The sequence below is a fragment of the Balaenoptera borealis genome (genome assembly GCF_965194805.1).
Source record: "Balaenoptera borealis genome assembly, chromosome: 17".
In the NCBI taxonomy this organism is placed as follows: domain Eukaryota; kingdom Metazoa; phylum Chordata; class Mammalia; order Artiodactyla; family Balaenopteridae; genus Balaenoptera; species Balaenoptera borealis.
The window spans coordinates 15,397,231-15,414,530 of record NC_138876.1 but is presented as its reverse complement, the minus strand read 5'-3'; the positions used below and the strand labels follow the sequence as shown (position 1 = coordinate 15,414,530).

The window sequence follows — 17,300 nt, the reverse complement described above, 5'->3', positions numbered from 1 at the left end:
CTCCAAAGTACTTATTAAAGCCTACTGGAATATGTGAGTATTAAAGAAAGGATGGATATACCTGCTTCTTCTCCCCTGGTCCTATGGCATCTTCTCTCTTACACTTGACTTTGCATTTGAGTAAGTGAATGCAGGTTGGCCTCCCTGTCTAGATGTGCGCTCTTGGAGGGGAAGCCCAGGACTGTGTCGCAGTCATTGTGATGCCCTTCTGGCCCCACTCCCTCAGCAAGGTCTGGTGGCACTTGGTAGTAGTTGCTGAACTGAGTTGCTCACAGTCCTCTTGGGGAACTCACAGAGCAAGACAGGAACGCAGGCAAACAACCAGGCACAATTTGGGGTTCTGGGGCTTTCCACGGGTGCCTGGGAAATTGTCAGAGCAAGTGGTAGCCTCTCCTAGTGGGATTTTGTGATTCTCCATGGAAAAGAAGTGGTGCAGAAGAAAGGGGAATTGTGCATTGACGGGAAATCCTAAGAAACACTAAGAAGAGGCACTTAGAAGAGTCAACAAAATCTGGAGTGGTGGCCACTTTCAGAGCCAAAGCCTTGCCAGAAATCCTGCACCCAGCCAAGTCTGGGGCCTGAGGTTCCTTAGATGGGGGTGAGGAGTTCCCTAATCCTGGTGACGGAGAAATAAAGGAGCCACTCTGCATTGAGTTGTGTCCTTCACATGTTGAGAACGCACGCACCCACACACCACACACACACTACTACACACATAAACACAAATTCAAACAAACATAAATATAAATACAAATCCGAGTACATTCAAAGGAGGGAAAGCAGGGTAGTAAGGGAATTTGAAACCACATTGCGTGAGGAAGGGGTGAAGGGATGAGAGGTGTCTAGCAGGAAGAAACAACGTGGTAGGGCAGGTAGATGCCTTCAAGCCCATGAGGGCCTGACCTGTGGAAGAAGAATTCGAGTTCTTCTGAACAAAGCAAAGAGGCAGAGGCTGTGGTTGGAACTCAAGGCAATTGGAAGTTCTGGGAAGGGGGATTTCAACTCAGTGTGGGGAGAAGCAGGCTGTGGGTGTTCAGAGTCCAGAGCCCAGATCTGGTATCATCTCCCCTGGTTCGAGTCCTGGCTCCGTCACTTAAAAGCTGAGTGATCTTAGGAACTTATTTAGCCTCTCTGAGCCTGAGTTTTCTCATCTATAAAACAGGGGTAATAACCATACCTACCTGTTAGGTTTAAATGATCGCACAGGGCCTGTTGAAGCTTCAGGCCCCATTAAACCTGGATCCTCCTCTAAAACTGTGCATCGTGGCAATTGGGGTCATTGGTCTCATTTTAATATGAGCCCCAGGGAAGGACCTCTTTTCTCAAAGAGTGAGGCCCACAATGGCTCCTACTAATGAGGTGGTCTTCCTTGTAACCTTTCCCCAGCTTCCTGGAAAACATCCGGCTGGTTGGTCGGTGCAAGCGAAAATTGACCTGTACATGTGGCTGGGCTCCACCAGACACTCTAGTGCCATTTTGAACAACTTACCAGCAGGCTATGAAGCAGAAATGTCCTCCAAAGGGCCTGGCACCAGTAAACCCCCAGCTAACCTGCTCTACCAAGGTATGATGCCCACTGGGCAAAGAGGGTCATAAGATGTCTCTGGTGGGCTTCTGAGGGGTGACATTCATGAGCTGTTTGCATATTATTTTAGGATCAACTTATTTGCCTCTTTTAATACAGTTTCTAAATTTTCTTTCTGACCTTCCAATGTCCCATCTAAAGAATAAAGTGAAGTTATTAAACATATCTGGAATAAATATTTATATTTTTCTGTTAATGGAGAGAATGCAATATGAGTTTCTTTGTTGGCAGACTATATAGATTGAGTTTGCATTTAAAGCAAAAGATGTCTTTTTCGGGCCTTCCCCGGTGGTGCAGTGGTTAAGAATCCACCTGCCAATGCAGGGGACACGGGTTCAATCCTTGGTCCGGGAAGATCCCACATGCCGCAGAGCAACTAAGCCTGTGAGCCACAACTACTGAGCCTGCGCTCTAGAGCCCACGAACCACAACTACTGAGCCCACGTGCCACAATTACTGAAGCCCGTGTGCCTAGAGCCTGTGCTCTGCAACAAGAGAAGCCACCATGATGAGAAGCCCGCGCACTGCAATAAAGAGTAGCCCCTGCTCGCCACAACTAGAGGAAGCCTGTGCACAGCAACGAAGACCCAATGCAGCCAAAAATAAATAAAATTTAAAAAATAATAAAGCAAAAGATGTCTTTTAAAGAGACATCAGTAAGTTCTTGTGCTCATAGGACCTGTGGAATTAAAGCAGATTTCCTTTTACATGGCATTGGGGTTTTGACCCATAAACAGCAGCCATTTACATTTCCCAGTAATGACCTGATAGAAACTGGTATCATTGGGGTCACTCATGTTTCTCTAGCTTGGTTCTTGAGTTGGCTACTTTTAGCAATTCAGCATGGTTTATGTAATCCTCTCTTCTATGTAGGTATTTTCTATGAGTGCCATCATATTTACATTTCCATATAATTTTGAACTTTATTCTAAGCATTAATGCCTTACAGTTGCATTTTGCTTTCTGTTTCCAAATTGCTTCAATTTGCAGGATCCTTGCTGCTGAATTCAGATAGAGTAGAACACAGTTTTACCTTCACTTCAAATGAAGTTGAGTTTGTTTTTTTTTTTTAACATCTTTATTGGAGTATAATTGCTTTACAATGGTGTGTTAGTTTCTGCTTTATAACAAAGTGAATCAGTTATACATATACATATGTTCCCATATCTCTTCCCTCTTGCGTCTCCCTCCCTCCCACCCTCCCTATCCCAACCCTCTAGGTGGTCACAAACCACCGAGCTGATCTCCCTGTGCTATGCGGCTGCTTCCCACTAGCTATCTATTTTACGTTTGGTAGTGTATATATGTCCATGCCATTCTCTCACTGAGTTTTGAATTGAGCCAGTGTCTGAAACACTGGAGGACTGTCTACAAATCCAGGTTTCCCGTGTTGCACAAGGCTCCTCTGATGCTGACTGAACTTGACTGCCAGTGGAACCTAAATGGCTCAATAGTTAGAGAAGACAGAGTTCTAGAGATACTTATCCAATGGTTCAGCTCGTGGTTTCCATGCCCAATATCAATGCGTAAGAGCAAGGAAAGCTCAGCTCTGTCTTTTTGAAAAATGCACAACCCCTACCATATGCCAAGCATTGTGCCCTACACTTTACACATCGGATTTGATTTATTTCTCACACCAACCTTGGGTGGTTTCTTCATTCTATAGGTGGAGAAAGGATGTATTGGAAATGTTTAGAAATTGCCCAAGATCACACAGCTAGTAAATGATGGAACAAACTGTCTCCAAACTCTTCTTTATTTCCACTGCTTTCCATCCTGTCTTAAGAGTTTTCATCTTTGGGTGAAAACACCCACAATCAAGTTACCTTTTTATTTCTATAGACACTATCTCTAGAGACCCAAGGTACCTGGACATATCTGCTGTCCCAGCTACTAACGATTCAGAGGAGAGGAAAGGCTTTTTCCAAAGCTTTCTGATCCTCTGCAGCATGTTCTTTTCAAGGAATGACCTAATAAACTTTCTCGGCTGTGCCCTGACATTAATGGCTTTGGCTGCCTTCCACACCTCCTGGAGAATTTCCTTTCTTCGTTCATTTTATGCTTCAGAACATATCCATTCAACCAATAATTAGTTTGTACCTGCATATGGAAGGTACAGTGGGAAAACTAGCGGGGAATGAAGAGCCGAGGGAGAGGTGATCCTGGCCCTCCAATGGGGGCAATCAGACGTGTCTCTAATAACCACACGTGGAAAGTGAGCCGGAGCACAGAGATGGGCCAAAGTATGAGAGCAAAGAGGAAGCTGACTTTACTAGTCTAAGGAACAGAGCTGGTAAGACTCAAGGTTTCAGAAAAACAAAAACCTAGACTAAGTCAATGGCGACCCCTGGAGTTGTGCAGTGTCCTGCCTATGTGGTTGTATTGGGAGCTCTGCTAAAATTCTGGGGCGACTCACTTCGGGGACAGCTGGTGGATGGTCTCAGGGAATGAGATATTCTCAAGTTCACTCCCAGCTGAGAAATTTGCCCACTTATGTAGTGTGTTAAGGAATGCTTAGAGAGCGTGGGCTCTCTCTTGACATACCCTAGCTCTCTTGGGTAAGAGGGTAAAAGGGAAAAACACTTTTAACAGTTTTTGTTAAGGTATTTATCTCCCTTTATTCTACATGATATGTTTATATCACTATTTCTTGATTTTACATTTAACACATAACTACTCATTGTGAAAGACGAGGATTTACCTCTGTAACTTATCCAAGCTTTTATCTCCTTGTTCCAATTTTAAATACATAGTTCTGTTGCTTAGTGTTTTTCTTGATTCAATGCAATCTCAATGAAAATCCCAGCAAGTTGTTTTGTGGATATCAACAAACTGATTCTAAAGTTCATGTGGAGAGGCAGAAACCCGGAAGAGTCAACACAATATTAAGAAGAACAAAGTTGGAAGACTGACACTACCCGACATCAGGACTTACTATAAAGCTACAGTCATCAAGACAGTGCAGTATTAGCAAAAGAATAGACAAATAGGTCAGTGGAACACAATAGAGAGCCCAGAAATAAACCTACATAAGTATATTCAGTTGATCTTTGACAAACAAGCAAAGGCAATACAATGGAGTGAGCATAGTCTTTTCAACAAACGGTGCTGGAACAACTGGACATCCACACGCAAAAATATAAATCTAGACATCAAACTTACGACATTTGCAAAAATTAACTCAAAATGGATCATAAACCTAAATACAAAATGCAAAACTATAAGGCTCCTAGAAGATAATATAGGAGAAAACCAAGATGATTTTAAGTATGGCAATGATTTTTTAGATACAACACCAAAGGCATGATCCATGAACGAAATAATTTTTTTTAAAAGAGGGTAAAAGGGAACAAATGAATATAAAAAGCAAGAGGGGTCAGGCAAAGGCCAAGGATCATAAAGTCCATGAAACAAGGAATATGATTAACTCAACTCTTCCTTGGGGTTCCCCCACTGAACCCTAGTCTGCCCCACCTGCTGCCCTCTCTCTGCCTCCCATCCTGTCAACCAGGTGTGCTCACTCCTGCCTTTAACCTCCCATGCCCTCTGCCTGTATCTCCTGCAGGACACTTAGCTCTGGCTCCTGTCACAGGGATTGGGGCGCTTGCTTATCTTCTGCCCCATCCCTGGAACTCCCCAAGGTCAGGGGCTGTCTTAGCTGCTTCAGAATCCTCAGAGGCCAGAACTGTGCATGGTATACTGTAGGTGCTCAAAATGACATTGGCTGGCTGAATGGCAGAATGGATGGATGGATGACTCAAGACTTTACTGAGTTTATGGAAGCAAAAATGAAGAAATGTCCCCCTTTCTTATAAACACACACCATTGGAAACAGGAGGTTTTACTAAGAGGTGAAATGTGGTATTTTTAAATTTTTTTATTGAAGTATCATTGACTTACAATATGATATCATTGTCAGGTGTGCAGCACAGTGATTCAGTATTTTTGCAGATTATACTCCATTATAAGTTATTACAAAATAATGGCTATAATTCCTTGTGCTGTACAATATATCCTGTTGCTTATCTATTTCATACATAGTAGTCTGTACTGTTCATCACATACCTCTAATTTATCCCTCCCCCATCCCTCTCCCCTTTGGTAACCACAAGTTTGTTTTCTATGTCTGTGAGTCTGTTGCTGTTTTGCATATAGATTTAAAAAATGTAGGAAGAGATTTGGATTTGGGAATCTGACGGAAATGAAATCCAGGCTCTGGAATTAGTTAGCTCTGCAAACTTGGAAATGTATTTTAGCCTTTTTATGAACCATATCCCTCATCTATAAAATGAAGATAATGATATATATTTCACGGGGTTGTTTTGTTATGAAGATTAAATCCCACAATGTGGTGAATGCACCAAGGAGAATGCCTGACTCCAAAGTACCCATGAACATGACCTCTTCCCCCTTCTTCCCTGTGTCCATTTTGGTCTAAGAGGCCTTCAGTGCCCGTGGCCTCCTTTGTCTCCGGAAACACCCACAAGTGAGCATCACACACAGACACCCACTCGCACTCACTGTTCCTCAGAAGCCCGCTAATGCCACCCCTTCCCGTTATTTGTCCACAGACCGGCATGTCTTCCAGCTGAGAGCTCACATGTACCAAGCCCGGGGCCTCATCGCAGCCGACAGCAACGGACTTTCAGACCCTTTTGCCAAGGTCACATTCCTTACCCACTGCCAGACCACGAAGGTAACCAGGGGAGCCCACTTGCTTTCTCCCCGCAGCCCACAGCCGAGCCACAGCAGAACCCCAGGAAAGAAAAGAACAGGGGCACGTTGCAAATACTTGTGTCCCTGGGTGTGTAGGGTGTAGGTGTTTCAGCGTTTCAGACTCAAAAGCATGGGCACAAGGCAGGCCAGACATTGGGAAGGTCTACTGATCCAATGTGATCTGTTGTCGTGAAGCCAAGAGAGCAAGTAACAGAGTTGAAGGAAGGGAGGGAGGAAAAGCGGGATGAGGAAGAAAGGGATCTGGCACCCAGAGCACCTGCCGGAGTGATGGGCACAATGCCAAGTTCAGTGGGATGAACAAACAGCTCAGACAACTTGCATGAGGCTTCTGGTGCAGTCTTTGCTGAGGGGTCTTCGTGGGGAGGAAAGCTTTCCTGCTCTGCAGTCCGGAAGCCCTAGACTTTGTACTTCTAGCTGGGGGACTTTGCACACTTTTAACACCTGTGTGATTCAGTGTCTCTCTCTGGAAAATACTACTTCCAGACAGACGCTGTGAGGATTAAAGGAGGTGGATCTATACCTGTTTCCTTGGCTTTCTCCCTTTCCTGTATACTTGAGTGCGGACATGTGAAAAGGGGCCCTAATCAGCGCACATCCAATAGGCTGCTTTTCTCATTAGATCGTATTCTCTAAGGATTTACTCTGTTCTCTGAGGATTCACTGTTCTGAGGGAGGGAAGCTCCGTAAAGGATTTGCCCACCTCTGGGAGTTAGAGTTAAGACACAAAGAGACCTGAGCTCACGTTCTACCTCATCTACTCTCTAGCTGCCTTTACTCACTAAACCTCAGTTCGTCTTCTTAAAATAGGACTGTTGAGAAGAAGCAAAAAGTTAAGTGTACAAAGAGATTGATGAGTAGTGGCCATTACATTGGCTGATGTTAAGAGGGCTGACATTTCCCCCCAAAGTGAGGCCGTGACCTGGGAGATGGCGTTTTGATTGATGACACTCAGGTTGAGAGCATAACGTGAGCTAGCATCTTGTCAATTTCACCAGCACACGTGGAGCGCTTGCTCTGTGCCAGGTCCCATGCTGGGCTCGGGGGAGCCGGGGGACCAGACTCTGCTCTTTTTTTTTTTTTAATAGAACTTTATTGGAGTATAATTGCTTCACAATACCATGTTAGCTTCTGTTGCACAACAAAGTGAATCAGCCATATGCATACACATGTCCCCATATCTCCTCCCTCTTGAGCCTCCCTCCCATCCTCCCCATCCCACCCCTCTAGGTCATCGCAAAGCACCAAGCTGATCTCCCTGTTCTATGCTGCTGCTTCCCACCAGCCAACTATTTTACATTCGGTAGTGTATATATGTCGATGCTACTCTCACTTCGCCCAGCTTCGCCCTCCCACCCCATGTCATCAAGTCCATTCTCTATGTCTTCCTCTTTATTCCTGCCCTGCAATTAGGTTCATCAGTACCTTTTTTTTTTTTTTTTTTTTTTTTTAGATTCCATATATGTTTGTTAGCATATGGTATTTGTTTTTCTCTTTCTGACTTACTTCACTCTGTATGACAGACTCTAGGTCCATCCACTTCACTACAAATAACTCAATTTCGTTTCTTTTTATGGCTGAGTAATATTCCATTGTATAAATGTGCCACATCTTCTTTATCCATTCATCTGTCAGTGGACATTTAGGTTGGTTCCATGTCCTGGTTATTGTAAATAGTGCTGCAGTGAACATTGTGGTGCATGTCTCTTTATGGTTTTCTCAGGGTATATGCCCAGTATTGGGATTGCTGGGTCATATGGTAGTTCTATTTTCAGTTTTTTGAGGGACCTCCATACTGTTCTCCATAGTGGCTGTATCAATTTACATTCCCACCAACAGTGCAGGAGGGTTCCCTTTTCACCACATCCTTTCCAGCATTTATTGTTTCTAGCTTTTTTGATAATGGCCATTCTGACTGGTGTGAGGTGATACCTCACTGTAGTTTTGATTTGCATTTCTCTAATAATTAGTGATGTTGAGCAGCTTTTCATGTGCCTCTTGGCCATCTGTGTGTCTTCCTTGGTGAAATGTCTATTTAGGTCTTCTGCCCATTTTTTAACTGGATTGTTTGGTTTTTTGATATTGAGCTCCATGAGCTGTTTGTATATTTTGGAGATTAATCCTTTGTCTGTTGTTTCATTTGCAAATATTTTCTCCCATTCTGAGGGTTGTCTTTTTGTCTTGTTTATGGTTTCCTTTGCTGTGCAAAAGCTTTTAAGTTTAATTAAGTCCCATTTGTTTATTTTTGTTTTTATTTCTGTTACTCTAGGAGGTGGGTCAAAAAAGATCTTGCTGTGGTTTATATCAAAGAGTGTTTTTCCTATGTTTTCCTCTAAAAGTTTTATAGTGTCTGGTCTTACATTTAAGTCTTTAATCCATTTGGAGTTTATTTTTGTGTATGGTGTTAGGGAGTGTTCTAATTTCATTCTTTTACATGTAGCTGTCCAGTTTTTCCAGCAACACTTATTGAAGAGGCTGTCTTTTCTGCATTGTACGTTCTTGCCTCCTTTGTCGTAAATTAGGTGCCCATATGTGCGTGGGTTTATCTCTGGGCATTCTATCCTGTTCCATTGATCTATATTCTTATTTTTGTGCCAGTACCATACTGTCTTGATTACTGTAGCTTTGAGGTATAGTTTGAAGTTAGGGTGCCTGATTCCTCCACCTCCGTTTTTCTTTCTCAAGATTGCTTTGGCTATTCGGGGTCTTTTGTGCTTCCATATGAATTGTAAGATTTTTTGTTCTAATTCTGTGAAGAATGCCATTGGTAGTTTGATAGGGATTGCACTGAATCTGTAGATTGCTTTGGGTAGTATAGTCATTTTCACAATATTGATTCTTCCAATCCAAGAACATGGTATATTTCTCCATCTGTTTATGTCATCTTTGATTCTTTCATCAGTGTTTTATAGTTTTCTGAGTACAAGTCTTTTGCCTCCTTAGGCAGGTTTATTCCTAGGTATTTTATTCTTTTTGTTGCAGTGGTAAATGGGACTGTTTCCTTAATTTCTCTTTCTGATTTTTCATCATTAGTGTGTAAGAATGCAAGAGATTTCTGTGCATTAATTTTGTATCCTGAAACTTTACCAAATTCATTGATTAGCTCTAGCAGTTTTCTGGTGGCATCTTTAGGATTTCCTATGTAGAGTATCATGTCATCTGCAAACAGTGACAGTTTTACTTCTTCTTTTCCAATTTGAATTCCTTTTATTTCTTTTTCTTCTCTGATTGCTGTGGCTAGGACTTCCAAAACTATGTTGAATAAGAGTGGAGAGAGTGGACATCCTTGTCTTGTTCCTGATCCTAGTGGAAATGCTTTCAGTTTTTCACCATTGAGTATGATGCTTGCTGGGGGTTTGTCATATATGGCCTTTATTATGTTGAGATAGGTTCCCTCTTTGCCCATTTTCTGGAGAGTTTTTTTCATAAATGGGTGTTGAATTTTTGTCAAAAGCTTTTTCTGCATCTATTGAGATGATCATATGGTTTTTATTCCTTAATTTGTTAATATGGTATATCACATTGATTGCTTTGTGTATATTGGAGAATCCTTGCATCCCTGGGATAAATCTCATTTGATCATGGTGTATGATCTTTTAATATGCTGTTGGATTCTCTTTGCTAGTATTTTGTTGAGGATTTTTGCATCTATGTTCATCAGTGATATTGGTCTATAATTTTCTTTTTTTGTAATATCTTTTTCTGGTTTTGGCATCAGGATAATGGTGGCTTCATAGAATGAATTTGGGAATGTTTCTCCCTCTGCAGTTTTTTGGAAGAGTTTGAGAAGGATGGGTGTTAACTCTTCTCTAAATGTTTGATAGAATTCACCTGTGAAGCCATCTGGTCCTGGACTTTTGCTTGTTGGATGATTGTTAATTATGGTTTCAATTTCATTACTTGGATAGGTCTGTTTATATTTTCTAATTCTTCCTGGTTCAGTCTTGCAAAATTGTACATTTCCAAGAATTTGTCCATTTCTTTGTGGTTGTCCATTTTATTGGCATATTGTTGTTTGTAGCAGTCTCTTATAATCCTTTGTATTTCTGCAGTGTCAGTTGTGATTTCTCCTTTTTCATTTCTAATTTTATTGATTTGCATCCTCTCCCTTTTTTTCTTGATGAGTCTGGCTAAGGGTTTATCAATTTTGTTTATCTTCTCAAAGAACCACCTTTTAATTTTATTGATCTTTGCTATTATTTTCTTCGTTTCTATTTCATTTATTTCTGCTCTGATCTTTATGCTTTCTTTCCTTCTACTGACTGGGTTTTCTTTGTTCTTCTTTCTCTAGTTGTTTTAAGTGTAGGTTTAGATTGTTTATTTGATATTTTTCTTGTTTCTTGAGGTGAGATTGTATTGTTATAAACTTCCCTCTTAGAACTGCTTTTGCTGCGTCCCATAGGATTTGGGTTGTTGTGTTTTCATTTTCATTTGTTTCATGTATTTTTTAATTTCTTCTTTGATTTCTTCAGTGATCTCTTGGTTATTTAGTAGCGCACTGTTTAGCCTCCATGTATTTGTGTTTTTTACAATTTTTTCCTGTAGTTGATTTCCAATCTCATAGCATTGTGGTCAGAAAAGATGTTTGATACGATTTCAATTTTCTTAAAATTTTCCAAGGCTTGATTGTTACCCAAGATGTGATCTATCCTGGAGAATGTTCCATGTGCACTTGAGAAGAAAGTGTATTCTGACACTTTTGGGTGGAATGTTCTATAAATATCAATTAGATCTATCTGGTCTATTGTGCCATTTAAAGCTTGTGTTTCCTTATTAATTTTCTGTTTGGATGATCTGTCCATTGGTGTAAGTGGGGTGTTAAAATCCCCTACTATTATTGTGTTACTGTCGATTTCTCCTTTCATGGTTGTTAGCATTTGCCTTATGTGTTGAGGTGCTCCTATGTTGGGTGCATAAGCATTTATAATTGTTATATCTTCTTCTTGGATTGATCCTTTGATCATTATGTAGTGTCCCCAAGGACCCACGCAGCCTGGAGGGGCCTTGGAGCAGGCGGAACCAGCTTGGGAGCTCAGCAGGCTCCCCAGGCCCTCCGCTCCTCTCCCACTCCTCTCCTGCCTCTCCTGATCTCCCCGGCCTCAGGGGCACCGGTCTTGTCTGGCCTCCACTTCTCCTCCCCCCTCGGTCCCCCTCTGTCCTACCGGTTCACTCTGGGGTCCCTCCTGTCTCCTCAGGGGTCAGAGTTTCCCACCAGCAGCCGGCAGTCGCCCTAGTTGTGTGGAGACGCTAACTCCGCGTCTTCCCGCACCGCCATCTTCCAGACTCTGCTCGTGCACAGTGTATGATCCAGTGGACCTAGGCAGTGCTCTGTCAGTGGACCTAGGCAGACGAGTCAGCCACGCTGTGATAAACCCCATAGTACTGAACCTCTAAGAGCCACAGGGAGAGAGGGGTTAGCTCTGCCTGGGAGGGAAGTTGGGAGAGACCTCAGAGGGAAGGTGACTGAGCATGAAAACGAGAAGACTTCAGACTCCTTTCTCCTCCCTGTGTTTTGAGAGGTAGTACATAGCCCAGTGGTTAGGAGTATAGACTCTAGAGCCATAGTGCCTGGGTTCAGGTCTGAGCCCTTCCATTTATTGGCTGTGTGACAGCAAAATCCTCTTTGTCCTCAATTTCTTCATCTGTAAAATAAGGATGGTGATATTGTATATACCTCCCAGAGGGTGAAACACCCAGTACAGTGCCTTGTTTATAACAGCTCCTGTGTGACTGCGTTATTATTGCCATTGAGGCTTCCCACCAAAAACAAATGGGATTCTCAAAGGGGGATCCCTGGGACTTCCCTGGCAGTCCAGTGGTTAAGATCTCGAGCTTCCAGTTCAGGGGGCACAGGTTTGACCCCTGGTCGCGGAACGAAGATCCTGCATGCCACACAGTGTGGTTAAAAAAAGAGGGAGGGTGCGGAATCCCTGGAGGCCTCCTCTACCTGCACAGCTGGGGAGTTCCAAGCCCTCAGAGGTGATCTCAGGGCTCTGGGTGGGGCAGGGGGTTTGAGTGAGCTCCCTTGGCTGCTATGTAATTCTCCTTCTATTTTGCATCTCCATACAGTGTGTTCATTTGATTTAGATGCGTATCTCAAAGGAACAGATGACATTTGTTTATCAAAAAATCATTTGAAAGGGAAAACAAGTTCTGTTGAACCCTGGACTTTGCCTCCATACTTTTGAACCAAGTACCTAGTTTTTGCTAATAATAATAGCTGTCATTTATTAAAAACTCCCTCTGTGACAGGCATGATGTTAAGCATTTTATATGCATTTTGGTTACGTCTAACTGCAGCCCAAAGGTGGGTATTATTAGTGTACTCATTCTGCAGATGAGGAAGGTATGGCTTGGAGACTCTTTATTTAGAAGATGGTAGAGCCAAGATGGATACCCAGGTTGGTCCAATTCCCAAGTCATTTTGCTTAACCACTCTGCTTCTGTTTTGGTAAGAAAGGGTTCTGGTTTCTCTCTCCTGTTTCAGTGTGTGCTGCCTCGGTGGGACTGATCTGTGTGTGACATGCCCCACTCGTGCATTCTTCAAGGTGGGGAAGGCTGAGCCTGGGGGCCCTGCAGTCATAGCTGAGCTGGTCCACCGTACACCTGGTAGCACTTCTCTGAATGGACCACATGTTGCTCAAGGAGAACTATCTCTGAAGGCAGGGTCCTGCAGCCAATCCTTTATAAGTGACTTAATGGTACGAAATCTTTCAGGAGGGGAATCCGGCTATGCCACTGAGGATGTAGAACTTGGAAATCTTGTGATGATAGGATAAAGAGAAAGGGAGACAGCTCCCAAAGAGAAAGGTTTTGGGGATAGAAAGGGAGAAGGACTACGTGGCTGAGAGGGAGGCTTAGAAGAGAAGGACAGGGGATCTTAGAGGGTGGGGGGCATGGAAGCTGAGATTTCAAACAGACTGACGCTGAGTCCTGAGGACACCGGTGGTCTCTTGTTAGATACGAGTTACCCTGGTGACCAACGCTGGCACATGGTAGGTATTCAGTAAATGTTTACTCATTTATAAATGAGTGTGGCTGGGGTGGGGGTGGGGGAACAGCAAGCACTTACTGAGCACCTGCTGTATGCCAGGCACTTAATACACTTTATCTTAGACAGTGGTCATAACAACTTTACAAGGTGGGTGCTAACCCCATTGAAATGAGTAAGACTAAGGATCAGAGAGGTTAAATCGCCTGCCCAAGTTGGACATAGGCAGGTGGTAAAACTAGGGTTCCATTACAGGGGATCTCTGATTCTAAAGCCACGCTCCATCCATGGTATCTCACTCCTTCTTCAAAGTGTTAAATTTAAGTGTTACCATAATCTCTCCAGCAATGTCACCGAACAAGTTTATAAAGCACAACTCCTTAAGGAAGCCCCGAGGAAGTGAGGTGAGCTGTGCTCACCTTGGCAGAGAAGTGGGAGAGTGTATTTTGTTTGGGTGAACCTTTCAGTACCTCTCGAAGGTGGCCACATCGTCCTTTTAATCATGGGGCAGGCCAAAATCCACTCATTTATTCATGCAAGTAGCTATTGAATACCTGCTAAGCACAGGATGCTGTGTTAATGCCTAATACTGAGCCTAGCACTTTGAAGGAATAAATATATGATGAATGAAAGAATGAATGCTGGCCTCTGGAATCTTATCAAGTGGCAATTACAGCCCAAAGTGCCAAGGAAGCCATCAGAATATTTCTATAGGAAAGATGCTGTGAGAATCATAAATTGCTTTGGTGTCACACTGTTGGGTGCAGGTTGCAAAAAAGATCACATTTCTATTTTCAAAAGCAACATAAAAACACATAGTTCTTTGTGACGTCAGTCACCGACACAGGGGAACTTTGCATTGCAATGCCTTAACTGCTGTTCATAGGTTGGTTGAAGCCATTCTTTTCCTGTCCAAAAAATTAAGATTTTTCTCTGAAACATTATGTTCAAAACCTCACTGTGTCTGAGGCATAAAATACTCTAAAGGCAAAAAGCAAAGAAGGAAGGAAGTTGTGGAATGCATATTTTTATGACTCATAAAAAAGAGCAATACAAATATTCTTTCGCAACCACAGTGCAAATGATTTAATGCCATGACTAGAAATGGCTCTTGATGTAAAACTCTGAGATGACAGTTTTATTTGGGCTTTGGAATCTAAGCAGTAGTTAGTTCAGGCCAGATCTCTCTCCAATCCCTCCTGGAGAGAATGGTGAGAGGTAAGAGTGGAGTGCAGAGGTGGTGTGGAAATTTCCTCAGGACACAGCAGGTGCTGTGCAGTCTGTGCTAACCTGAGAAATCACTCATTTGCCTGCACAGGAGACTGTGACTGTGGCCTCTTTCCAGAACTGGCCTCATATATGAATGCGGCAGTTTCTGCCTAGGTACAGGCACCCATATTGCAAGCAACCTTAGCCTTTAGCTCTATGAAAGTGGCATGTTTCCAAACATCCAATTAAATAGAGGATGCAAGCTCATTACACCCTACCTTCTGAAGGTACCACCTGAATGGCCTGGCAGGGGAATCTGAGTCACTTCTGGGTGAGACACTCATGGTTCTGAGCCAGTTATGTGGGCTGTTGTCCTTCTTTGTCCTTTGGTTTCTCCATCTGCATAATGGGTGCAGCCAACTTCCAATGTCACAATTTGCTATGGAAGAAAGAATGATGTCATGCAAAATGGTGAAGGTTATTTTGAAGACCCTGGTCAGTTCAATGCAGTCAAATAAATATCCACAAAACAGTACAATTCCATGTAAGGAATATTAGATTGAAAATCCACTTTCGAGTATTTGATGACAAAATTTTATTTGTTCACAGTGAAGAATCACTAGATCTTCCCCATCCTCAGTTTGCCCTTTCATAAAATGGAGATAATATGAGCATCTACTTGGTGAGGATGGTTGAAGTTAGCAGCCTGGGCTTTGGTGCCAGATGATCTGGGTTGAATCCCAGTTCTGCCACGTGCCGGCTCTGGGCAAGTGAGCCTTGGTTTACATTTCCACCTCCCAGAATCGTTGGGAAGTTTCAGCAAGACAGTGTATGTGAAGTACCACAGCCAGTACACAGTACATGCTCAATAAAGGGTAGCTGGTGTTATCATCACAGCACCGCTGGGAGGATTGAGTTGGAATTATGCTTGCAAATAGGGTGGTAATCAGGTGGGAGTTCTACTCAAGAAGCTTATATAAGCTCCTCCAGCGTAGGGAATCTGCATCCCTAGCATCTGATACTCAGTAGTACATCAGTTTCCGTTGTTGCTTGAATGTTGAATAAGTGAGCAATGATGATGAGGATGTGTCCTCTTTACCCTTCATGGAGCCCCCTCCAACCCAGTCGAGTGATGGTTTTGCTTTTCTTTTGGCCCCAACTTCCAGGTCATTCCCCAGACCCTCTCCCCGACCTGGAACCAGATGCTGCTGTTCAATGACCTGGTGCTGCACGGAGACCAGAAGGAGCTGGCAGAATCCCCGCCGTTAGTGGTGGTGGAGCTGTATGACAGTGACACAGTGGTGAGTGTCCCAGGGCTGCTCAAACTGTGCCTTGCTAAAAACTCCCTGTTCAACTGACTTCCTTTATTTAACCAGCCTGTGACTATGCCCAGAGGCAGTCCTCACCTGGGAAAACACTGATTTACAGAATCTGGGAAATTGATGATGATCATTTGCTTTACTAAAGGGTTTTTTGCTTAGATTTCCCTTTGGATTGCAATTAAAATAGAATCTGGTTCACAAAAGTTCAGTCCACATATACTTCTTCAGGAATATAATTATTATACCCAGCCCCCAGCTAGTTCTATACCCTATTGTTGCTTAATAAAAATGTCCATGCCTTTTGAAAATAGAACGTCTTTACTGATTTCGCCTGTTGGAAGGAATGGATATATTGTCACTGATTCAGCATTTGTAACTGGGCCTTTTTTTTTTTTCTCTTTGCTTGTTGCTTCCGAGCCCTGAAACAATGCATTCAGCTCAGTCTCATTTCTGTTATGATGTTATCCAAACCTCTTTCTCTCCAAAGATGTCTGTGTCCTGAAACAGCAGATTCAAAAGCTTATTGGAGGGTTTTTTTTTAAATGAAATTTATTTATTTTTGGCTGCGTTGGGTCTTCTTTGCTGTGCGCAGGCTTTCTCTAGTTGCGGCGAGCGAGGGCTACTCTTCGTTGTGGTGCGCATGCTTCTCATTCCAGTGGCTTCTCTTGTTGCGGAGCACGGGCTCTAGGCGCGTGGGCTTCAGTAGTTACGGCTCGCGGGCTCTAGAGCGCAGGCTCAGTAGTTGTGGCGCACGGGCTTAGTTGCTCCCTGGCATGTGGGGTCTTCCCGAACCAGGGCTTGAACCCGTGTCCCCTGCATTGGCAGGCGGGTTCTTAACCACTGTGCCACCAGGGAAGCCCCGCTTTGTTAGTTTTTAAGTGTGACTGAGCTAAACCCATTTCCACCTCAACCAAGCTTCCTTCTACAGCCGGGAATGCAAATGCTTGTTCGTGTGTCCAAAGGCAATGAAGTAGTGCAGGTACTAAAACCCAGCCTCAGCCAAAGAAAATGTGGGCACTGCCCTTGGACTTGGAGGTCATTTATCCAAGAGTTTTCACTCAATAAATATGTAATGAGTGCCTGCCCTGTGCCAGGGGATACAGCAGTGAATAAACAGGCAATCCTGACTGCATGGAGCTTACATTACAGCAGTTCCTGAGATAAATAGCAAAGCAACCCCACGCTCCAGCCCCACGCTGCTCATGGGGGAATGTGGACTTAGGCTCCTGGGAGCAGGGATGAGGAAGAGGAAGGAGGTGACCTCATCAAATAGTTCTTAGAAAAACTTACCTCCTATACATACATACAAAGCTATTCTAATACCCTCTTTTACTACCGAGAACAATAGGGCAAAATTGCTCTGTTACTTAAACATGCTGACCTTAGTCACCATCACCATCATCACCATCATTACCACCATCTTCATCACAGTACTATGGATTGAGCACTTATGGTATAC

At 43.3% G+C, this 17,300-nt stretch overlaps 1 protein-coding gene across 1 annotated transcript in view; it reads left to right on the top strand.

The window, feature by feature from the left end:
* FER1L6 (fer-1 like family member 6) overlaps positions 1-17,300 on the top strand; it is a 124,991-nt gene that overhangs the window by 54,977 nt on the left and 52,714 nt on the right. The window contains exons 19-21 of the mRNA XM_082363035.1: positions 1,387-1,564; positions 6,157-6,281; positions 15,686-15,820. Of these exons, the coding sequence (XP_082219161.1) occupies positions 1,387-1,564; positions 6,157-6,281; positions 15,686-15,820 (438 nt within the window). The remainder of the gene's footprint in view (positions 1-1,386; positions 1,565-6,156; positions 6,282-15,685; positions 15,821-17,300) is intronic.